This window comes from Diorhabda sublineata, chromosome 4, assembly GCF_026230105.1.
Source record: "Diorhabda sublineata isolate icDioSubl1.1 chromosome 4, icDioSubl1.1, whole genome shotgun sequence".
Classification (NCBI taxonomy): Eukaryota; Metazoa; Arthropoda; class Insecta; order Coleoptera; family Chrysomelidae; genus Diorhabda; species Diorhabda sublineata.
In genome coordinates, this window is record NC_079477.1 from 19,262,144 (window position 1) to 19,288,643 (window position 26,500).

The following is a 26,500-nucleotide window of genomic DNA, read 5'->3' on the forward strand; positions in this document are numbered from 1 at the left end:
AAAAATATTGAAATAAAATAGTATGTATACTCACCAAATTGCTTGTTGTTTCTTTCTCCTTTAAATTAATAACTTTCATAATTTAGTCCATAATGTCGAACCATTTTATAGAAGGCTTATAAATGTTGTCTGTACCACTACCACTTTTCTTACTTTTCTCAATTTTTATGAGTTCTTGGTTATATGTTGAACGCAAATGTTTAATTGTTTTAGTTACATCTTTCTCAGTGAATCCTGGGATATTCATTTCTTTAGCAACATGTTCTCCGTGCATCTCTATTTTTATATTCTGAATCGAACAAATTCCATAAATTTTCTTGGTCTCGATACAGGTTTACGGATTTCACGTTTTCTTGGCCGCTCCAACGTTCCGCCATTTTAAGAAGTTCGGCGAGCGCGCCGTCGCGTCTACTGTCTAGCAAGGTACTGTACTCGCCGTTCAAATTGAACGAATAGGATGCGAGCTACTGGCTTAATGTCTCGTGGGGGAAGGCAAGTGGCCAGTTAAATCAAAAAATCTTGGAGTTACTCGCATTCAGTAGCTGCCCATCCTTGAAGAGACAGTAGCTCGGCGGATCCATTTAAACGGTAACAATAGCTGGCATACAGTTACTTGCCGTCTCAACTGACCCGTTAGCTCGCACCGTGTAAACTCGCCTTAACGTCAAGTAACGGCCCTCTTCATCTTAATCTGACGCGCTCAAGTATTTTTTTTCCAATCTGACGGTTGCTCCTGAGCACATTCCCCTGTATTAAGGGCTGATACTAATTATTAGTATTAAAGGCTGCTTCTAGCTTAATAATTACTGTTATTTAATTAACTTAACATTCTTTTTTCAGCCGTTTCATCGTTTTTCTAGATTGCAAGCACGTAAGTAGTTGAGATTTTAAACATTGTATGTATCTCAACTATACACAAATCCATTAAAATATTAACTTTCTCAACCCAAGAAACTTCTCTCTGTTTATAACTGCTAAATAGAGAAATCTAAGAAAATAGTTGATTTACGTCAGAATAGCATCCGTGGGATTAACAATCGACTTTCTCGTATGCGCCCGTATTAAAAATTTCAGTAGAGCTAATTCAAATAAAACTGACTATTTCCTTCGAAAAATTTAAGCCAACCAAAAAGCTGTAATATTTTATGTTTACCTAGCAACGACCAAATTTCAGCGATAATACTGCACTAGTGCAAATTATCGATAATTTGCACTAGTGCCAAATTTTCGTCTAGGATTAATAAACATCATTTGGTTTTAATTTTATATTTTAAGAAAAGGAACAATTATTGTTTATTTTAAATTAAATTTTTCTCAGGAAATAGTCTGCCAAAATGCCCTCTCGTGCATGTCAAATTGTCTCATAATTTCCTCTCGTGCGCATTCGCGCACTCGAGAAAATTAAATTATCGACAATTTGACATGCACTCGGGACATTAATATTGAATATTTCTTAGTCAATCTAGATGTAAGCTTTTAAGCAACATACAAAATTTAGAGCACTTAACTCATGTCTCTTTTGTGCTTAAATTACGCTAGTTTTTGCCGACTTTGGTTTTAAGTATTGCGCTAGATATTAAGTTTTTCAAACATAAGTTAGAACTTTTAAAGGCTGCAAAGTGATAACCCAGTGGCAACTAAAAGATATAAAGAAAAACTTATAGCTTTAGGTGGGTTGACGTACGACCGTGATATGTTTATATAATGGTATATTGTTACGAACTCGTCTAGGACACGGACTCTAGATAGAACTCTAAATTTTGGCAAATTCGGCGGCGTCTTTGATATTGCCTTTGATATATATTTTTTATAAACAGCGACGAGTTGTTCACGTTATTTTTTAGATCTAATTTCTAGGAAGGTTTTTTTATTTATGTTTTTTTTTACTTTCTAGAAATCTAGAAATGTCAGTTTTGATATATTATATTCGAGCTTGTTTAACAACGAAAGTTAGTTTTAACTAAAACGTCATAGTGAACAAAACGAAATAAAAAAGTAACCAGTGAATTTAAAAAATAGTTATAAAGTAGTGAATATTCGATTATACAAGTAGTGATAAGTTAATTATTATATAAGTTAATTAGATCTAGTGTAAATTTTTAAATAAATTAAAGTAAGAGACAGTGTTCCATCCTACCGTTAAAAAACAGTTTAGATAAATAAGGAAATAAGAAAACATTACAATATTTGATTCCCCCAAATATAAATGTATGTTAGAAAGAAATAAGAGTTCAATATACGAGGATATATTGAAAAATTCTTAGCCTACTACAGAACCAAACAAAATTTCAATGTCAAAATATTTTATTACTCAACATATTCTCATCTTAATTGGATATATTTATTATAGCTAACCTGCAACGTTTCTTCTTGCTCTGCAAACCAGACCTCCACAGCTTTTATTACCTATTCGTTGGAAAAAAATTTACGAGATGGTAGTCGGACGGAGCTAAATCTGGTGAATAAGGGGGGTGTTCTAGTAATTCAAATTCTAAATCACGAATTTTTTGCATGGCAGCATGAGATTTGTGTGCAGGGGCGTTGTCCTGCAAAAACAATACACGTTTGGATAGCTTTCCGCGTTTTTTCTCTTTAATTTTTCCCGTAGAGTAGTTAGTAATGACGAATAGTAATCTCTAGTTATTGTTCTACCCTTATCCAAAAAATCAATCATGATTACTCCACGGCAATCCCAAAAAACTGAAGCAAGAACCTTTCCAGCAGATTTTTGGACACGAAACTTCTTAGGTCTTGAAGAACCAGAGTGTTGCCATTCCATCGATTGTTGCTTTGTTTCTGGTTCGTAGAAATGTACCCAAGTCTTATCAATAATAACAATTCGATTTAAGAAGTCTACATCGTTTTCAAATCGTGCACAGGTCGAACGCGATGCTTCTACCCTTATACGCTTTTCAAGCAACATCCAAATATCCATTTTGCAGCTATTTTTCTCATGTCCAAATTGGCGCGAACTATATGATGAATGCATTCGTATGAAATATTCAGTACTTCAGATATCCGTTTTAACCCAATTCAACAGTCTAATAAAATCATGTCATGAACTGCATCGATATTTTCGGAGACGACACAAACACTGGTCTTCCCGATCGGGAGAAGAAAATAATTATTTATACCTAGAAATTATACAAAACCGAAAATTCAGGAACATTACAGTTGCTCCTTGGTATGTACAGAGCAAACATCCCACCTTTCTAGTGATGCAGGTAATCGACTATATGAGGGCTCAAAAGAACAAATGAAACGTTGGTGTAATGCAGAATTGTTGCTGTCACCACAAAGAAATAACATATTACGTCAATAATTAAAAACTTTTAGGAGCTTAAGTTAAAAATAGATTTAGATTAGGTGTGTTTAAGTAATCTGAATTCGCTGGTGACATTCATATTAAACACATTGTAGCCTGCTACATCTAACAGTTCACTTTTGGTCTCTGGTTATCGAAATGCGCATTCTACAGTATAATTGTGAGTATTGGTGCAGTGGTAACAGTGAACAGTGTGTTCAGTACTATGCAATGTTTTAAAAAATATGTTCAAGATGTCATTAGAACTCACATTGAGACTAACAGATTTTGATCATTTTTTAATTGCAAACAACTTGCAATTAAATATATCAGCGCCTTCCTGATCGGTCATCATCTTCAATGGAAAATTTACCTCTTTTGAATCTTACAGTCCAATTTTTCACGGTCGCATATGAAGGACATTAATCACCAAGGTTATTAAGCATATCTTCGTAAATCTGCTTACCTCTTAACCCTTTTAAATACAGGTACTTGATGATGGCTCGATACTCCAATTTTTCGATTTTCACCATTTCGGTGGAAATCTTTTTACTTTTAATTCATTGCGTAACTCTGCTCCACTTTTTTGACGTCAAACTTTACACTGACAGTTCTAATAAGTTATTGTTCGTTGCTATGGTAACGCAATATTTTGTTTATGCATGGAACTGATCTAAGCTAATGAGATATCAATAAATCCTCGTATGTATATCTTGCATGTATGTATTGTATTCAATGAGATTTTTAATAATAATAATTATATTTAAATGAATTAATAAATTAATATTTATTAAATTTCCAATTAGAAATAGAAATACAAAACATAAAGAATCCAATGAATCATCTGGAACAATTGGAGGGTATTGATTGGTTAGGACAGTGGAAACTAGAACAATATCATCTAATAGAATTTTATATTCACCCCCTTGAATGCAAATTAAAGTTATTTGCTGTTTAAACCCAGCTTATATGAATTTTTTAATGAATAATTAAAATGACACTTTTTTAGATCTGTGATGTATATGTTTAATGATAATACAAACGAATTACAAAAGAATTTGCTGGAAATGTGTAGGTGCATTCTGGATTTTTAAAGTTGTAGGTGTTTTATACCACATATATTTGGTTCGATCCAACGAACTGAATTGAGTTATGCCGGGCCTTAATTTCAGAAGGAAGCAGTTGTGACTACTTTACGTCTGACCATCCAGAAAATTTAAAATCGTATGTTAAAACCCAAATTTCACACTCTCTTTACCATTTACGTACAATACTGCATTGTCAAAAAAAACACGTGATAAAACTGAAAATAATAGGGTGTACAAATAACTTCACAAAGCAAATAAATCTGCACGCAGATGCTTATGGCAAAATCACTTACTTATCCCTTACTACCATTTACTTATTGAAAAATGAATAAATTAAACTCTGTATCTGTTTAAGTTTTTATTTTTTCAATACAAATTATAAACCTGATTTAAAATACTGTACACAAAGAGCAAAAGTATAAGATTCATAAAATGTTTTTTTCACTTTGATATGGCAATTCCAGATATGGATAAAAATCTCAATTAATATATAGCACACTTCATAAAGAACCTCATAATTGCCGTTTTAAGAGAAAAATATTTAGCCGCCATATTTTATGCTCATAGAAATATATTTACAATATTATTTGTATTCACTGACACTTCTAGATTTATAAATACAATTTGTTTGGGCTGCTTCACCACCATTTTATTACAAATGTTCTATTCGATAGAGAATTGAGTATAATAGAAATTCGGTTGGTTTTTAATCAAATTTATTTGAAAATAAAAATTACAATAGAAATTTTAAGATATGATTTAGGCACTTTCAAAACCAATTCATTACAAAAAAACATGAGGCTTTTAATTATTTTTTCTTGAGTATAATGAATATTGAATATCAAAGTTCACTATTCTTAGAGCTATATATGGAAGTAGGTTGTTCAATGTTCGTCCAACACTACACAGAAGTTGATATTGCTACACCAGGAATTTCTTCAAATAATGTTTCTAAGTAAATTTTCGTATTCATTTGTTGCTTCATAACTTTCGACTGAAATTATTCAACAGGTTAGTTGAAGATTCAGTAGTTTTTATAAGCTGGTTTCCTGAAAACGTCTTTGCATATAATGGAATGTTAATTTCGAATAATCTCTCATTTATACTCACTTCTCTTCAATTTTAATAATAAAATGTTGGGCTACAATTCTTATTTGATGTGTTAAAAATTTATTCTACTAAATCTCAAAAAATAGTCATATTCATCTTCATAGAAGACATTAAGTGTCAGTACTATATCATATATTCAAGATAGTCACTTCCTTATCAATTATTGTTTTGTCCAAAGTCGTTTATTTTCTCATAAATTATAAGCTACCAAATATTACACAATACACTTATTAAAATAATTTCCGAAGACTAAATCAGAGATCAAAAAACATTGCCACTTGTAATAATCATAAACATTTATAAAATATTAATATATTGATGTTCACAACCCATTTTTGTTTTGATTGCACAATGCACAGACTAATGCGAATATGTTCAAATTAGAGCATCCAGAAGATTTGTTTTGTTAATATTTAGGAAAAATATAAATCATAAATGAACTTTTAAAACTTCCACAATGAGAACTTTATAATTGCTGAAAAGTATCAAATCCTGATTTTTAGATGGTCAAAAATAATTCTAAAGAATATTTTCTCATTGGATTGTTTGATGCTAACTTAATACTGCACAATTTTCAATACATATCTTTTAAAACTTTTGATACATGAAACGATCAAGAGTTTAAATTTATAATCCGTTGAAAAAATTGAGTGATATAAAATTATGTTAGTTTCAGTGGCTTTGGTCAGGTACCATTTCATGGTAGGTAGAGGCTAATATAATTTTGACTTTAATTCTTTCAGTTAAACTTTAAAAAAATTGATTTCTCTCACTTAGTGCATGAGTATATTCATAATCTATGGGCGAGATGCAGTGGGTATCTGGACAGTTAACAAAATAGTTAGATGAAGAGGTAAACGCCTAGGGAGAAACCACCTTAAATTATTGTTTATTCAGTAATAAAGTAATCAGATGAAAATTTTTCAATTGTATGTAGTCAAATTTTAAATTGTTATTATTTTTTGTAGTTATTATAAAAATAGTGAGTATTGGAACAAACTGCTGGTTGCTCTAATTAATTTTCACTAATATTTTTTAATGGGTTTCATCAGTTTTTGGCAAACTTCAAGCCAATTTGAACACAAATCATATGAAAAGTTTTTCCACAAAATTCTTGTATTTTTTCATCTTAAAGATATTTTACCTGAATTCTGTGGACCACATCACCTACGCCTATACATTATTATTGGCAAAAACTATGTTACAGAAATATGCAGGAAAATAATTCTAGCTCAACCAAATCAGTGTTTTAAATTTTTTATTTTATTTTTTATTTTAAATTAAATTACAAAGTGTATATTTTGTTTCATATGAAAACAAACAAGACTAATACTTTACTGGGGAACAAGAAATACCAAATCATATTCATATTGATATTCAATATGAGTAATAACCATTTCCTAGGGACCCTCTAGGGAATTTAGAATTTACAACAGAAAGGTAAAAATGTTGTCAATTTTTAATTTAGAAAGAGGATGGCTGTTAGACATAGGTGTAATATATCTGTTTTAAATGACGAATACACAAAATACCCGGTTTCTTTAAATCCCAATACAGTTTGAAAATTTACCTATAAATGTCATGTTCCAGTGCTCGATATTAACAAACAAATAAACTCCCTAGATATATTAATACTATTTCAAAAAGTTATCAATGTGGCTAAAATTAAATGAAAAATCATCAATATATAAAAAAAATTTATAATAATTAGTTAGATGTATTTTTCCGTTTTTAATTTGCTTCAATGAAGGAAATTATAGATTTTATTTCAAGAATTCTAATTTAAAAGATTTGTTCCAAAGATAGTCCCTTTTCTAATGAAACATTTGATGTCATAATGAATTATTTGAACTGAATATTTCTGGTAGTATAAACTAAATTAACTAAAAATACTGGGTATTTTATTTCAATAGAAAAAAAAAACAAAAAAAAAAGAATATTGGATAGAAATCTAAATAATTTGTATATAATCTATTTTGTATATATAAAATGTTAAAAATTATCATCACAAGGAGCAAACTTACTTAAATAATAAACACAAATAAAAAATGTATATCTAAAAAGACACCTACACCAAACTTTTCTGTACAAAAATTTATTGATACGAAATCTATCTAAATTTGCGATAATTAGATATACTCGTATTTCTATCACTGTTTATATATCAGAACTTCAAAGCATAAATGTTCAAAAATACAATTTAAGACTTCACTCAGCACTCACCAAAATTAGGACATATTTGTTATTTGGCTGAAATTTCTAAGAAATTGAGATTTCTTTAACCTAATCTGGTTGCTCCTAAATAGTTCTACCTGAAATAATGTTACTTTTTATTATTGATAATAGCTTGTCAATACTTATTGTTACTGTTCAATACCAATAAAAAAGTAACAAAATCATTTAAAGAGTTCAATTTGAGGCCCAGAGTGCCTGCAACTGGACCTCCTTAAACACATTGAAGAGGATGATTATAGTTTGCTAGAAATCATTTCAACCAGAAAGACCATCAGTGGTCGAATGTAATGTTTTCTGAAGATTACAGATTTTGTCTCTTTGGTAATAATTTACATGTCACAATAAACCTAAAAATTTGAAGAATACTAAACCAAGGTAAATATATAGTAGCCAATCAGGAATGAGACCATATCAACATTGTGATTATTATTAATTTCATCTTTGTGACGTTTGTTTAACATATAGTTAATTACCCAGAATCATTAAAATATTTTTAAGAATTAAAAAATAAAAATTATGCGTTAATTTTGCCATATTAATTTTACAACTTGACCATTTATATTCGGTGAGCTGAGGGGTATATCTATATAGTTCATTTCTATATTCTGTTATTTATTTATAATTTATAAATTTGAAAAGTTGTCGATTTAGTTTTAAGGAAACCACATAGGCATTTCCTAAAAGTAACGTTCAAATATTGGTGATTATCAAGTTTTATAGCTCACTATGAGAATGAAAAATTTAAATAATGGATAATACTTCAATACTAAATTCTTATCATTTTGAACAAAATGTCATAAATTTGGTTGCTTTATTTGCTTTAAAAAAAATAGTGTTGTATACTAAAATAAGTTTGATTTAGATGTAAATTGTAGATAGATCATAGTCCAGATTAATATTATTTTAAATATATCATTTTATACAATAAATAGCTTTTTTCTGTCCCATGATCCATTTTAGAGATGCCTAAAAATTATTGACAGACCTAAAAATTTTGTAAACTATTCATATTCCTAAAAAAAATAAAACCAAAACTCGCAAAAAATTAGAAATAATATGCAAAAGATAAAATAAAGAGCAGTTGCTGATATTTCTTTGTTGAATTAATTTACTATAAATGAGAAATTTAGTATAAATATTTATATCATTCGTATTGTTGAAAATATTATTATTTATTTTAAATCGATAACAACATTAATTATTGAAAGGAATTTTATTAATATAAAATTTCTCTCTCTCTCTCTCTCTCTCTCTCTATATATATATATATATATATATATATATATATATATATATATATATATATATATATATATATATTTGTGATTATATAATCCATAATATAATCCATAACCATTGAGAATATACTAGAAGAGTCCTAATACATGTTACATGTTGAAAAAGTTACTCTCAGTTGTAGATAGTAGTACTGAAATGAACTATAAAAATCTGAACATTTTATAGTATTCAAACTCTTAATAATTGGTAAAAATATAGATACCTCAAGTAGATTCACACCTAAAGTGTTAACCCTATCGAATTGTTAAGTATCATAAAATGTTAATTAAAGATGAAAATTATCAATACTATCATTGTTAAATATAGAGATAATATTGTATGGAAATTATTATGAGTGTAATGAAAAATTGTAATCGTTTACTATAAAATATACAAAATTAGAACAAAATAATGTCACTTTAAATTTAATCACATAGTTCGAAAATAATAATTTTTGAGAGGAGAGAAAGAAAAAACTGCATAATTTTGCAAATACATTATTACAAGATTATTTTTTTGTTGTATACAATAGTTTATTGTGAAACTAGAGAGAATAATAGTATTTTCATACGAATATCACCAACAAGTTATGCATAATACTATGTTTTCTCGACAACTATGAAAAACATAATAGACCTATGGGCTACCGCAGAAAGCTAATAAATACATTCTAATAGTTCCAATCTGGGAGCAGAATTTTATCACACAACTTTCTTTGTTAAATTATAAGTCGAAATATTAATTATTTTATGTAGGTTTTTACAAAAATAGATTTGGCAATGCTCGTTTCTGATTAACTGAACCTCTCCCGCTTATTTATTAAATATGAAAGCCACTAAAAAATATATACTCTGTGTTAAAGATTGAACGCTGATATTATTACCTGTTACAGATTTAGGTAAATTTGAAGAATATCTAACATTAGAGAATACTTTGATATTGGAACGTGTATCGTCCAAACCGAACTCATTGTAAATATTGCATTAATGGAACTTTGTTGATACAATTTTTGTTTGCTCCTGTGTTAAAGATAAATTCATTTAGAAAAAATCAAATACTAAATGAGCACGCTGGAAAAACGTTATTGACAAATATATTTTTATTCAAAATACTTTGGGTAGAAATTAATTTAGCAAGAAAAATTGACAACTGCTCTGTAAATAAACTAGAATAATCTAAACAAAATAATAGCTGATTCAAAATCTCAAAAAAAGAAATATTCTACACATAAGCTTGAAACTGTTTTCGTTTATTATTATTATCATATATATATATATATATATATATATATATATATATATATATATATATATATGAAATAATTAATTAATTCCTGCTAATAATTCCAGTTAATAATAAATTTAACTTTTTATCTTTAATGATAACTAAATAATTGTAATATAAATACATATATAAATGAATCACATTACTTTTATCTATTTTATATGTACTGATAACATCTTTTTTGGAAATGTGAATCCTTCCTGGAATAAACTTTTTGATAAATTACAACTTTTGGATGACACGAAATCACCAAAAAGCAAAAAAGCTATATATTCATACTGAAGACATTGTTTACTACTGCTACACCAACACTCACAATTACACTGACTCGATTATTTTCTATCTCCGAGGATGATAACGTTGTTAAGAAAACACTCGTTAGACAGTGTTTATGTGAGAGTTATTGAACGCAATAAATTAAAAGAATTGTAGAGGTAATTTCCGTAAAAATTTTATTACTAAGTTACCCATTTTCATTGATTGAGCTGCATGCACATTAAAAAGATTGTCATAAAAAGTATAATAAGACATATAAACGAATACAGTTTAGCTTGGGGCAAAAACAAAAAAAAAGAAGAAGATGTAGTTGAATACAATTTTTACATTGTTTTGTGTTTTCTTTCTTTTAACTAGGTTTGTTTTTAAACGTAAGTAACCGATAATAATACTAGTATTGTGAGAGTGTAGGCACTGAAGTGATAGGTTACAGTTGTACCAGTAACCTGCTAGTCTTTCACAAGCCTGTAAATGTGGTGTTGTGCTCCATGTTCTGAAGTAGATACCTCAAATACGTAAGCTGTACATAAAAGGGTCTCTTGGGTATCTCTGTTACTTACAACCTGAAAGTAAACAAAGTGATTTTAAGCATTAAAAAAAATATTGTGCAATTTCAAACCTCTAGTTTTTTCTATTATATTTTTTTATCAAAAATTTCACACTGAACTGCGTTTAAATTACATATGAATATTTAATTTTTTTTTTCAATGTAATTGTCAAATATCACATTCAAAATACTGAAATAAATCCTAGTATTCCATCTATGAGTGAAATTTATAAGCTGTTAATTACCAATAAATCAAATCAGGGTGAGGTGAGTGAAAAGTTTTAGTCGATATTTGACACAAAAAATTTTGATTGTTCCTTTATCTCTCTATATCGGTTAGAATACATGAATAAGCAGTCATATGACTACAATGGTATACATTTATCAAATTTTAAGAAAAACATATTATCAAGCTAGACTAGGAGAAAAATGTTTAAGTCGTCATGAGAAAAATGCAGAAAAATAGTGGTGAATGGATAACAAAGAATAATTTAGCAAATATCAACGGTATAAAACTAGAGGTAATATTCAATATAAAATATAAGAGGACTGGTGTAAACAATATAATGCTTTTTAATCTATTTTGTTATTAAATTCAATTCTATACTTGCATAAATCCCATTTTTCTATAGATTTCTAATTAAACTTTCTTATTGTTCATTATTCCTGAATATTTTTTCTGATTTATTTTAATAAAAATGTGATACAATGAACATCTAAGGTACATTACTTCACATTCTCAGGTTGGTATTCTTGCCATGAATGAGTTTTGTAATCGGGAAAACTGGGAGATAATATGATGTTGAACGTTGTGATTTGGCAGGGACGAAATTATACTTTGAGAAAACATGATCAATCAATGAATCTATAATTTATTATTGTATTTGAGTCAGCGTGTATGTTTTCTTTATTTGTTTTAAGATAGCAGCATCTGATAAATACAATTACAAAGTAAACTGATAATTTTATTTCTATTCAGAAATAATTTCACTATGCCCTAAAAGACAAAATGTACCTATACTTACCTGTAAGATTGTAAAATTTTCTAATACACTGTTCATCATATATTTTTCAGGTAGGTGTTTTAATTTGTGAATGAAATTTATCATATACTCGCACATTGGACTTCGATGAATTCTATATACAAATCGTCCATTTTCGTATCGAGCATATTCTGTTTCCACTTTTTCCACGACTTGCTTTCCAAAAGAACATACTTTCGTGGAGCAGGTTATCGTCATATTATCGTTACTTTCATACCTAAAAATAGGCGATATAGCTATCATCACATTTCCAAAATCTGAAAAGTTTTTCTTTTGCACTATATGCACTTAATCATTTCAAAATGTTATTGGAATAATTAAATTCCATTAATATACACTATTTAACTAATGTTAAGTTATAAGAATATGTATGTAATAGGGTGGTCGTTGATAATTAAATTTCTTGCGACGCCCCTTAACAAGCTTCTTTTTGACGAAAAAACACTGGACTTTTTTTTTATTCAAAATAGCCCGTGCCTCTACACGATCTAAGTTGATTTTTTAGTATAATAATTTTTTTTGAGAATTTTTCAGGAAAAATAAAAATTTTATTCAAAATATAAGAAATGATACTCAAATCAATAAAAATAATAATATTTGTTGAGAATAACAACAAACAAAATTCTTAATTCAAAAATTTGCCAGTTGATTTAGTTTATCAATTAAAAAAATTAAAGATATTTAAATTGATGTTTTCATTTTAAAATTACATTAGTACAAACGTTACTTGAATATTTAGATACTCAAAGCCTTAAGTAAGCTTTCTTTCGCATAATTAATGTCTTCTTTTCTATAATCATCTAAGAATTGAGTAAGGAATTGTTACTGTCCTTCATCTTTTGTAAACAAATCGTTGTACTCTTGCAATAGTTTAACATTTAATGAACATGGATCGTGTAGAGGTACGTGTTGTTTTCAATAAAAAAAAAATTCCCAGTGTTTTTAATCAAAAACAAGCTTTTTAAAGGGTATCGCAAAAAACTTTTTTTAACGACTACTCTAATATGGAAAGTATTACTTTTTCCATGACGATTAATATTAACTGTAAAATAATTCTTCATTCCTCAAGGGTATAAAATGTGGACCTCTTTAACGAATTAATACAAGTAGGTTGAACAGTTGTTACTCTTTACTTAACTCGTAGTTTAAATTACCTTTCAAGGACAATTATACGAGAACTAGATACTTCTAGAAAAACGTATGGAATGTACATATTAGCATTAGCGGCTTCTGTAAAATAATAGTATATTAATTAAGGTGACACCATCCGATAATTTTTCATTTGAAACATCTAAATTGATCTTTTGTTATTCTAAAAATACTCAGTAGCTATATATCTGCAAAAATTTGATAAAAGGAAGCCTAATAGGTCAAAAGGGAAGTTTAGATGACAGGAAAAAGTTTCTTACGAAAATCAAAAAACAAGCACATGTAAATATTGAGATATTGATATTTAGGTGCCCTAACGTGTCTCCGATAACAGAGGTAAACTAAACTGCTGATTCTCACAGCGAATGTGTGTGGAAAAATGAAAAAATCTTGTCAGGCACGTCAAACATTAATTGAGTCCAGACTAAACAGTTGAAAGTGACAGGGACCATGAAATATTTTGAAAATTGTAGAAAAAGCAATTTGGGAATACTGGACTGCGTCAGATTTTACAAACGGCTCAGTTTTATCCTACTTCCAAATCTGATGTTTATTCTAAGGGTTTTCCAAATTATCTGATACAAATAATTTTTTTGTATTTCTTTTGTTTCAAAAACCAAATGTGAGAAGTATGATAACATTTAAATTAAATATTATCAAATGAAACTGTGATAAAACAAAAATACATTCAAGGAATTGTACTATGTGACAGAAACAGAAATACAGAATAAGGGTTTGTGAAAATTAGCAGAGTATATTCTATTAGTTATTCTCTTCTAAATAGAAAACATTCAAATCCAATCGATAATGTAAATGCAGAACATTTTTTTAAGTTTGTAACCCTCCCCACTCCATCATGTTACAGTGAACTTGTCCGAGTGTTGAAACAGATTCTTTTTGACAAGAAGGTTGCATAAAATTCCCGCGTTGGCTCTGCTACTATATACGTCGATAAATGTGTGGTTAAATTGATATTTTACCGACCACACATGTTTATATATCTGTCATCCAATGCTACATTAAATATTGTTCACCTTCAGAGATGATAAATCTATTCAAGAGAGTTCTGCTCATTCATAATTAAAAAAAGAAATGATAAATTACTTTTACTTTTAATAAGTTTATAGAAAAAAATATAATGAAAAATTTGAATGTTATTATCTAATGAGATTTAAGAAATAATTCAATGAATATGTATTTATTAAACTGTTTATCTGTTCATATCAATTATAATAATATAGATACGAGTATAGATTAGTTTTAAATATTACTTTTGCGATGTAAAATTTATAACGAGTATAAATGGTTTTAGATTGATATGTATAAATGTATCTGTAACCTTAATTATATATTCAACTATATTTTTTTAGATCAAAGTATCAACTACAATTATAATTAGATGTATTGCATTATGTTCTTTAGACTTAAAAATTCAATAAAATGAGATCGTAATACCGAATATTATAGGTCAAATATGAAAGATTATAATACATATGTTAAAATATAAGAAACCTTAAGCAGTGTTTTTAGAAAAAATAATATCTTTTATATTCGAACTATTTACCACCTATATTATTACACTACTGTGAAATTTGGACCACCTAAGTATTTCGTCTAAAGGATAACCGGAAATCACTCATAGCTAAATTCACAGACAGTTCTCCTGACGGGTAGGACTATCATAAAATGTATGTTTTTTTCCATTTCCTACTCTATTTTAGAAATAATATATCCATAATTATTTAACATTTCTTACGTTTCCCATGTGATTTTTACTTGCTTTGCCTTTTGGAAATTGTTAACTGTATTAGTACCCAACAGGTACCAATTTTTTTCATAAGATCCTGAAAAATTGTGTTTACTTCTAAGGAACTAACGTAGATAGTTAATAGACATTTCTTGTTTCTTTTTGGATCCTACGTCTCAATCTCTCAATATTTTTAACAGTAACTGGAGAACAGCTTCAACATTAAGCGTTATCAGTTCTCTTTTAAATTCGCTATACCAATGAAACACATTTGCTTGTGTTGTTAACTTAAATTCACCTTTAAATTCTAGTAGATCATATCTCACATATGTTTTCAGTGGGTTGTCCAAATATTTGGAATAATTTTCTAATACAGTTTGTGAAAAAGAAAAAAATTTAAATTTACATGATAATCCAATACCATTAATTACAAAGCCCCTGAACATTAATGATGTAAAATTAAGATTCCACAGAACCAGTACAATGAAATATAAACGTAAATAAGAATACTTACGAACTTGTAACCCCGTAAAATGCACCAGTCTCATCTTGTATATTAGAATTTAGATCTGCCCAAAATTTAACGAGGAAAAAAGCGGCTTGAGGTCCTTTGTCATATAGCTCCTTCAAACCACCTTTTTTCTCTGGAAATTTGTCATAAATCTGTCGAACGTCGACTGCCTCTAACATGGGATCTGAATACGATGCTGGTCCTCCTATGTGTACGAAAAGGTGTTTCTGATACTGAAATAATAAAACAAAGTGTCAACGTAATTCCAATTTTATTGCTACAATCTTGTTGAGAAAATATGGTTTTTATGCGCTAAAGTATTTTCTTTGCAAATACATATTAAAGACCATTCATGGCGTTGCCTGATCAACAGGATAGTCGAGGTAGGTAGGAAATGGTAATTTTATATTGTTTTTTGTTTACGTTTCGTCAAATTTCTATCTTGTTTATACAATCTTGCATTCCAATTCACAGACATTAAGCAATTCAAGTTGTCCCTGCTACATATGAAATAAGTTATACAGTTTTTAACACAAGCGCAAAAAACAAGAGGTACGAACCCAAGTAAATAAGGCCTCAAGAATATCTGACTGTCTGCGGGACGTCATATGGAAAATATATATATATATATATATATATATATATATATATATATATATATATATATATATTGTATATAGAAAACAATCGTTAAGACCTATTCCTACATATGCAGAGGATACTCGAAAACTTCTAAAGGAGTGAGCTTAAGAGATCAAATGAGAAGTAAAGCTAGAGAAGATCTGATAATTCAGAATGTAAAGCGATTCACGAGATTGCGTCGAACATATTGGAGAGACCTCGTCGACAGAATGATGAAAGTTCGATTTGCTAAATGGACAAAAGATGAAACACCAATTTCGAGGAGATCTCCCGGCCGACCTCCCAAGTGATTGGACATCTACTTCTCAAGAAGCTGAATGCTGGAAGAAACAAGACTGAGTTTTAACAAATGAGAAAAAAAGTTGACAGTTCCTATATCTACTATGTTATCATAATTAGTCTTGTGTCTGGTAAAAATAATTCTAGTAATTTTAAATTATGTGTAATCACAGTCAAATACTTTTATAATTACAATTTTTAATTGAAACTCTCATTAATCAACTCTATCCAAGTTAGATAGAATAATTAAAATACCTGAAATTTACAAATAATGGAACTAATAAAAACTGTATTAAACAAAATGCTTACTGCTTCATCTCGATTCTGTGATTCCATAAACGCTGAAAATTCTATAAGCCTCAACTTTTGTGTTGCAATAGCTCTTCCTTCCCATACTGGCGGAGGTGCTGGTTGAAGGGCTCCAACTTCTCCTGCGGATACTGCTGTCGCCGGTTTACCTGCCGAATATGCTGTCTGAGCAAATGGTTTAACACTGCAACAAATGGTTTACCTTAGATGAAAATATATTAGCAGCTGACCATTTTATTTTTTTTATATGTATAAATTTTGCAAACAAGTAAATTATAAATCGGCATAATCATATTACAATAGTTTCGATTCAATTTGTTACTATAACAAACGTAGTTATTGCAAGACTGATTAATGTTTTATTCACCAACCGGTGGGCATACCTTTTACCTATATATCAAAGGAACGTAAAACAGTTGAAATTAGAAATATTTTCCATCTTAAACCATTCCAGTCAATGTCTTTTATTAAAAAGAGAACATCTAATGAGTAAGAAATTATAGTATACGAAATATATATACATTAGGACTTAAATGAGGTATGGGTAATTTACGCTCAAATCAATAAACAAATATACGAGGATATATTGAAAAATTCTTAGCCTACTATAGAACCAAACAAAATTTCAATGTTAAAATATTTTATTACTCAACATATTCTCCTATTAATTGGATACATTTATTACAGCGAACCTGCAACCTAGCCCTTTCAAAAAAAATGTTTCTTCTTGCTCTGCAAACCAGACCTCCACAGCTTTTATTACCTCCTCGTTGAAAGAAAAATTACGACCTTTTAAACTTTTTTTCAGTTGAGGAGAGAGATGATAATCGGTCGGAGCCAAATCTGGTGAATAAGGGGGGTTTTCTAGTAATTCAAACCCTAAATCACGAATTTTTTGCATGGCAACATGAGATTTGTGTGCAGGGGCGTTATCCTGCAAAAACAAAACACCTTTGGATAGCTTTCCGCGTCTTTTGTCTTTAATTTTTCCCGTAGAGTAGTCAGTAATGTCGAATAGTAATCTCCAGTTATTGTTCTACCCTTATCCAGAAAATCAATCATGATTACTTCATGGCAATCCCAAAAAACTGAAGCAAGAACCTTTTCAGTAGATTTTTGGACAAGAAACTTCTTAGGTCTTGGAGAGCCAGAGTGTTGCCATTCCATCGATTGTTGCTTTGTTTCTGGATCGTAGAAATGTACCCAAGTATCATCAATAGTAACAATTCGGTTTAAGAAGTCTATATCGTTTTCAAATCGAGCACAGATCGAACGCGATGCTTCTACCCTTGCAACCTTCAAGCAACAATCAAATATTTGGGGATCCATTTTGCAGCAATTTTCCTCATGTCTAAATTGACGAGAACTTTATAATGAACGCGTTCGTATGAAATATTCAGTGCTTCACATAACCGTTTTAACCCAATTCAACAAACTGATAAAATCATATCATGAACTGCAACGATATTTTCGGAGACGACACAAAAACTGGTCTTCCCGATCGGGAGAAGAAAATAATTATTTATACCTAGAAATGATACAAAACCGAAAATTCAGGAACATTACATTTGCTCCTTGGTATGTACAGAGCAAACATCCCACCTTTCTAGTGCTGTAGGTAATCGACTATATGAGGGCTCAAAAGAACAAATGAAACGTTGGTGTAATGCAGAATTGTTGCTGTCACCACAAAGAAATAACATATTACGTCAATAATTAAAAACTTTTAGGAGCTTAAGTTAAAAATAGCTATGCGCATTCTACAGTATAATTGTAAGTATTGGTGCAGTGGTAACAGTGAACAGTATGTTCAGTACTATGCAATTTTTAAAAAAATATGTTCAAGATGTCATTAGAACTCACATTGAGACTAAAAGATTTTGATCATTTTTTAATTGCAAACTTGCAATTAAATATATCATCAAATATAGCATAGCGGGCAATGAAAAGTTCAACTGGATTGTCTTTTTTGTGGAAAATATATCTTATCAAAAACTTTACTTTTGAGTTTTTCTTCACACTTACAAGAAACACATATACACATAACAATAAATCGAACTTACATAAAATCTAATCCTGATACATTTCGGGAAACTCTGCTCCCGTTCTCAAACCTATAAAATAAATAAACTATAAACATAATAAAATATGTATACAAACTGTATATAATAATGTATAATGTGTGTAGTTACAAGTCATGAAGAAAAACACAAAATAAAGGAATCATTACAAATGCCTTATGGTTGTGATTAATTTCATATTACAATATTGTAAACATTATTCAAATTAATCTCAATTTTAAAATATTTCTTATTATTAGTTTGATATGATCAATTTAAGGTTGGAAGATGATGAGATTTATGGCATTAGTATTATCATTAAAAAAGAATATCTGTATGTCAATGGGGGAAATCTATCTCCTGATGTATTCCTATAAATAGATTTATTTACGTTTTATAGATGGTATGTTACACATAAAAAGGGTATCTCTTGGTAGCAAAATTAACTGTGTGAATAAACAGAAAATAAAGTTGCAATTTGTCTTCATTGCCACTCTACCAACACTGTTCACATTCATTCTGTAGTTTGTAATTTCTTGTTTTTTTTTACAAATTTCTTTATTTATCCAACGATGTTAAAAGCCTATCTACTAAGCATAGACCTTTCAACATTAATAACCATTCCAAACCGAAGCTTTTCTTCTTCTACCCACTAGTAATTAACAACTAAAATGGTGGGGAAGTTATGAAGAAACGTTGAGTGGTGATTACTCTATAATATCCAAAACATTCAAGTGTTTTATTATTAATTATTTTGTTTTTGAATCATTTCGTTGCCTGTTATGATGAGATTTGTTAGTTGTTTGCTGCACAATTATATAGTAATTTGTAAAAAAATAATAAATCAAAAACTTACTCTTGCGATGTACCAGGTTGTAATCCGGGTTGCCAGAATTGCTAAAAAAGACAACAACAAAAATTAACCAAGCTATAAGGAACATTTATTAACCAGTAAGTAACTCAATGAAAATATTCTGCATTAGTATATTAAGAATAAGCCCATGTATAGCGTTACAGCAGATCTAGATCTACGTTACAGCTCCACCACACAGCAAGTAAGCTCAGATAATTCAGTTTTTAGAAGCCACCATTTAAACAGTTTTATCTAACATTGATTTTATGGGCATAATCATAAAATCGAAGTTTGTAAAATTGTTCAAGAGTTCATAATTAACAGGTTAAAAAACAAAACAATATAGAAATTAGTTTACCAACTTCCCCATTTAGCTATGCAGAAGCTGGGAGAGTATTGAATATTGGAATTACATAGGATATTTGATAGAAAAGGTGTTATTTTTATAAAATAAATTATGAATTTCATTATACCATTATTTTGATTGTAGATACAATTAAATTTGATATATATCTTTATATATTCTCTGTCGTATGTATAAAAGTAATATTTCACCCAGTTGAAATAATCCCATATTTATTCGAAAATCATTAATTAGGCGAAAGAAAAATTACCAACAAAAGTAGAGATTATGTTGTGAGTTGGGTGTACATGAATGTCATCTGATCTTTAGGGAAATTTCAAGAGTTTTTGAGGAGTAAGTAACTCCACAATTATAAACACAATTATAATAATATTGTGCGACACAAAATTAACGCTTATTTTGCACGAAAAAATCCTCTTGTAAACAATATCTCAATGCAAGTCAATAAACTGGAATTGATTTTAACAACTTTCTGAATGTTGTGAAATAACACAATTTTCCAATAAAAGAATGAAAGTATGCTTGAATTATTGTTTATTTATGACACTTTGCGTTATTCCGCTGTTATTGTTGATATCTCCCGTTATCAAGAGTGATACAACATAAGGTGATAAATCGTTCACGTGAAGAATGGGCTAGTGCAGAAGCACTCATGGAAATGTGTGTTACATAAGTTCAAGCGGCACGCTGTTTTAACGTGACCCAACTCCAGGGCCTTGACATGTTGAGAGACTGGTACGAACCAAATAATACCTGAACCAGGAATTCGCAGAGTGGCATATTATAATCAATATCGAATTTTGATAATGATGGTACTACGAAATAAATTTACTGCAAATACTGCACTTCAACGAGAATTTACTCATCGATATAAGTATGACATACATCAAGATATCGTGCATCGAAGACTAGCAAAAAGCAGTATTATTATGAAACATAAGTGAATGAGTAAAGATGGAAATATTGAATACAGTTATTATAAAATATGATCAATTCCTGACCTCATTTTATTTTTGTTCTAGAAATCACATTTTCAAAAAAATATCATGTCAAAGTACCAATATTAATAATGTAGCTTAAACCCACCAGTAAGTTATACAAATAATTTCTCGTAATTTCAATTGTTTTATATACAAAAAGGAAATTATAAAAGGGAAAATACATATAAACAAGAAAGCAGGACGGCGGATTTTTTAGTAAGAACATTTTACTCATTTTCTTCCCACGATAAAGGGGTACCAACTTACCGCTCCAGGATAGGATACAGGGTTATGAGTTAAACCAATATTGAGGCCAGCTGACTTGCTGTGCATAGCAGTGGTAGCAGATACTATCTGTGCACTCGACATGTTTGACATCGTCTGTAGAGCTTTCTCTTTGGCCACGTGATCCTAATAAATTGAAAGTTTTACCATCACCATAAAAGAAAGTTAGTTAACTAGATCTAAGCCTTTGCCAAATGAAAAAGCTGTGGAAAGTAGCCAACGGTATTAATACTTCGAAAGAAATATAACATCGGCTGATAAATTCTAGGTTTTACAGCGGAGTCAACTTTTTTTATTTTTAAACAAGGGAAAAATTTCAGGACAAAAACGCCACTGAAATAAAGTTTCGCTCGATAGACATGGCCGATGATGCACCATGCTCTGTTAGCCTAAAATAAACCTAAATAAACCAAAGAGATATAAGTTACAAGATATAAAGTTTTTTGGTGAGAAAACTGGTTGCAAAGAAAAAATGATTTTTTAAATTTGTAAAGCTTGTTTACTGGCACTTTTACCTGGTTGTACATCTAATGGAAAATGCTCAAAGGACAAATTATACAGGAGAACTAATAATCTTGAACTTAACAGCCGATGTTAGAACGTTAACAATAACTAATATATTCTGAGCATTCCTCAAAACAAAACAGAGATATAGTTAAGACGGAATTTATTATTTTTGTTTGTTGTTGATTGATGATATGTCTTTTTAACTTATTTTCTCATTTTAGTAGAAAATGGCGTTTCTCATCATCTAGTGAAGTTTTTTTAATTTAATGGTATGGTTTTTATATAATCTAACAAAATCTCCAAAAAATTTTCAAACAAGGCATATTTTCAAACCCAAATAAAATATTTGAGTTTAAGCACCTATATGCGATACATTATTATATCAATCAGAAATACAGTCATTGTGCTCTGGTTAGAGTGCAGATTATGGAGACCTACTTCGTGTGCAAACCAAAGAATCCTGTATTCTTGATTTCGATACCCAAGTTCCTTCCTAGGACGTCCTATCGAATACCACGAAGAGGAACGCCTTTGCACGATAAGTGGATTGAGGTATTCTCTTCACCTTTGCATCTTGGACATTGAGCATCTTAAGGTGCTTTGTCGTATAGCAATAGCCAATAATAAAACCGATAATAAACATTAGCTGATTTCTTTCGAAAGACTGTCCCCAGTACCTTGGATGACATGAAGAGGGTGTGTGTGTGTGTGTGTGGCATGCCGGTGGTTGCCACCCTCACCCTCAAAAAGCTTAATATACCTCTTCTGTTCATTCATATTGAACTTTTCGATAACCCATTTGCCTTTTTATTTTCCTGGACACAATCTCAAGCTAATCAATGCAATATTTTACCACCTTGAAATCCTCTCCATTCTTGACCTATCGCTACACTACAAAAAGCTGCTCCTTCTTACAGGTGTTTCTTGGACCCACCTGTACATGTAACGAACCCTTTTGGGTTTAGGAGAGTCATCTTGTATGTATCGCATATCAGGGAAGATGACTTCAAATTTGAAGTTGTACTTTAAACTTTAAAAAAGCATCACTCAATTGTAAGGTTAGTCGTTATTAAATTAAATGCTGAAAATATTCTTCTTTCCTTTGACGTTTGGTAATAATTTTTCTTCTTATGTTAAGACTGGCGTCCTAGAGAGCCATTCAATGGCGTTTCTTTGTCCTATCCAGCAGTTCGAAATACATGCCTTGGTATATTCATTACTTCACTTAAAAAAGTGAAATAATTTGCTTTTTTTCATGATCAACTACTGACTTTGGTCTCCTGGAACATCCGGTTTCTTCGAATCTTTGAACTATTCTTATTCACATAGGTTATTGGTTTGGAAAAGTTGTATCAAATGATTTCTTTGCTTTGCTTACTCATTCTTTTAGGTCTCTAAAACCTCTTATCATTAGTGAAGTTTTGCTTATAATTAAAATGCAGGTAACATATGACATTTTCGTATTTGTGTACTTAAACATAAACTCAACTTATTTCTGAAATTAATTGATTTCGCCATATATGTTTGATAATGTTTATTAGAAATGTTTAGAAAAGTTTTAATCATTGAACCACCCTAAATATTTTTAAGAATTCTAATTAAATAGATTTCATTAATACCCACAACTTTTACGAAGGAAGTTTTTTATATTTGTACTACCTTCAAAGAAATTGAATAATCTAGAACATTAACTAAAAAATAAAGTTTAGCAGCTTACTTTTATATAAACACCTTATTTTAATCATCAATAGGGGGACATTAGACAAAGTAATATGCCGCAATACACAAAGTTATCTTCACAATGATCTGGGAAAGTTATTATCTTTCAGTGATCTTGAATATGAAGCTCTGCAGAAATATTAATTTTGAATTTCTGAAAATATTTTTGGCATACGTAGGTTGTTTGATATGGAATAGATTTAATATTACAAGCAATTACAATAAATATATTCCAAGAAAACAATATTTTCAAAACAATTGACAACTATAGTAAATACAGAAAAATATTTTCAATTAATGCTTCCCATTAATAAAATGTTATCTAATGAGTATCATGAAATAAGTATATAAACACAATAAAGAACAATCGATGAATTTAATGGTAGATATTATCACTTAATATTAATTATGAAGAGAGAAATTAATTTCATGCTCTGATAATTTTTCTATACAATGAAACGGGCTGGTACGTTTAACAATTTATTATAAAAAAGATTATTTGATAGTTGTTCTACAAACAAATTGTTATAAAAATTCATTTAATTGTGGTTTTTATGAATATACTTAGAGATATAGAAATCTCACCATCCAAAAGATATCATTTCATTTCAATAATATCTAGTACATATCATAAAAGTCTTGATACAAGATTAGGCCTATCACACAGGTTTAGTTTCATATGAATTTTGTTTCTTCAGGTGAAGTCAAATACAGTGATAGTAGATTTATTTGATATTACAACGTACATATTAGAATCTTGTTCGTGGTAAGTGAAGAAACGTAACTTGTATTAGCAAAGAAGTGGAGGATCTGTTTTTGTAAAATTACACAAAATATACTGAGAGCAGCTAAATCATCATCCTCCCTCGAATCTATTGTGAAAACTGAATAATTGAACTACACTAGTTTTTGCTCCACAGTGTATTATTTCAACTGAACGTCTTAGAATTTGAGCACAATCAGTTGGAACATTCCGGGTTTTATTCAATTACCTTTTTGCTGCACGATTACTGCACTAATCATATCAATTCGATATCAAAATTAAGAGTATAATGGTTTCAACTATTGTCTTACACGATTTCATAAGTATTTATTATATCTAGAGTGAAAATATAGGTAGCTAACTAACATCAAGAGAAGTTGAATAGTTGGTTTCGGGAAGTTTACAAGTGGCAAAGGCAAAATCGTGCAAAGGGAGTAAAAATGTATCAATCGGCTAGTTTGATATCTGCATACACGCGACGCATTGTACATCGACTAATTGGCAAGGGGGAAACAAATAACAGTGAATTATAATTCACATTATTGGACCGACTGCAGAAGAAACTCGCAGAGAGAAGATTCTGCGAAGAATTCTCTTTCATCAAGACAATGTACTGTGTTACAAATAGATAAAACCAATGGTTAAATTAGATGAATATAGCTTCAAATGCCTTGCACACCCACCATATCCTCGAAATCTGGCTCCAAGCGGGTACTGGCTGTCATCAGATCTGTAAAAAATAGAAATCTTCATCTTCTTACTATTCTCCTTATTTTTTCCTTTTACCGTTTCAAGCTTCAGAGAAAGATTCTGGTTCTTCCCGATCCCGATGTTTCCTAACTCCGGCTAATCTTTTCCTTTCAATTAAAGTTTTCTTTTCTTACCTCCTATATCACTTATTTGGTTTATTCTCCTCGGTTTACTTGTTTTTTTGCCTGATTTGATTGTGAGACTATATATACCATAACAATTTAACTGATTTCTCTTTTATTTTCTTTCTCTATATTCCATTTGTATTTTGATTGTTTTGTTTATAATTCATAATTATATTTGTTTTTACAGGTATAAAATAATGAAAAAATAGCAATAAAATAGCTCAAACAGAAACCTATTTTAACCAAAAAATCTTTGGAATGATTGTATCACTATCTTGATGGATAGGCTGACATTTGTCTAAAAATCATTTTTTTCTTTACCAGACCGGTGACTTATTGACCGATGGGTTGGGTTCTAAAAGCTTTAATTGAAAACAATCGAAGTTCACTGATTTAATACATGAATAAAAACTGTACAGTACATTAAATTATTGTCTACAATTGCCTTCTGATTACCATAGATTTGTTCTCACAAACAATTTAGAAATAGTTAGGATTCTGTACAATCTAATTCTGCGTGTTCATTTAAAAGTTTCCAGTTGTTTAAAATCAGGTACAGGCTAGTCCCATAGATTTTACCGATAGTTTTTTAACTGACAAAATTTTCAACGAATATTTTGCTAGTTAATTTTCAGAATCAAGTCCCTAAGAAATAATTAAGGATTTGAATTTGACCTAACTTGTCCAATTTTACTGACGATGAATCTGATTTCGAGGTTGCCTTGGAAGAGACAATTATGCGAAAAACCCATCACACAGCTGCAGAAACTGCATATTCTCTGTAGGAACTAATCTTACGTCACTTATCATCTTTACGTTCAGTTGCCAAATTTCACTAGTTTTCAGTGAAAGCCGGCTAAACCCGGGTGCAGTCGATTCAAAACAAACTGAATTTGAGGAAAGCTCGGCGTTAATCAGCGAAAGTATAAAATTGGAAACAGGGTCATTTACAAGACTAAAAATGTTTGCTCTCATATGGAAAACATATTTTCAGTTTTCAGTACAAATTTAATTTGCATATTTCTGCTACATTCTATCACACCGGCACCGGAGCGAAAAATTTTTACTATAATCCAGGCCGGCCGGCCCAGTATTTGGTTAAATGAATATTTATCTCAGACTATGAAAAATTACGAAATTTCCGTAAGGCACATGTTACTTCATGTCATTAAATTGTGATTTCTAACATTTGTATGGGTTTTAATGTTATGATCACTGATATACCATGCAAGTTGATAAATTTGGTATTGTATATACAGTTTTATTTAATTTTACACAATATTGTTGAAAAT

At 29.8% G+C, this 26,500-nt stretch overlaps 1 protein-coding gene across 7 annotated transcripts in view; it reads right to left on the reverse strand.

Moving 5' to 3' along the window:
* Window positions 1-10,351: 10,351 nt before the first annotated feature.
* Window positions 10,352-26,500, reverse strand: part of LOC130442537 (protein scalloped) — a 199,222-nt gene continuing 183,073 nt past the window's right edge. For 4 of the 7 annotated variants that reach the window (XM_056776714.1, XM_056776711.1, XM_056776710.1 and 1 more), the window contains 7 exons: window positions 21,327-21,470; window positions 19,719-19,759; window positions 18,866-18,916; window positions 16,803-16,986; window positions 15,576-15,805; window positions 12,148-12,382; window positions 10,352-11,138 (listed from right to left, as the gene is read on the reverse strand). In XM_056776714.1, coding sequence (XP_056632692.1) covers window positions 11,025-11,138; window positions 12,148-12,382; window positions 15,576-15,805; window positions 16,803-16,986; window positions 18,866-18,916; window positions 19,719-19,759; window positions 21,327-21,470 — 999 coding nt within the window. In that variant the 3' untranslated portion in view covers window positions 10,352-11,024. The remainder of the gene's footprint in view (window positions 11,139-12,147; window positions 12,383-15,575; window positions 15,806-16,802; window positions 16,987-18,865; window positions 18,917-19,718; window positions 19,760-21,326; window positions 21,471-26,500) is intronic. The other 3 variants (XM_056776716.1, XM_056776713.1, XM_056776717.1) reach the window with 3 other exon arrangements.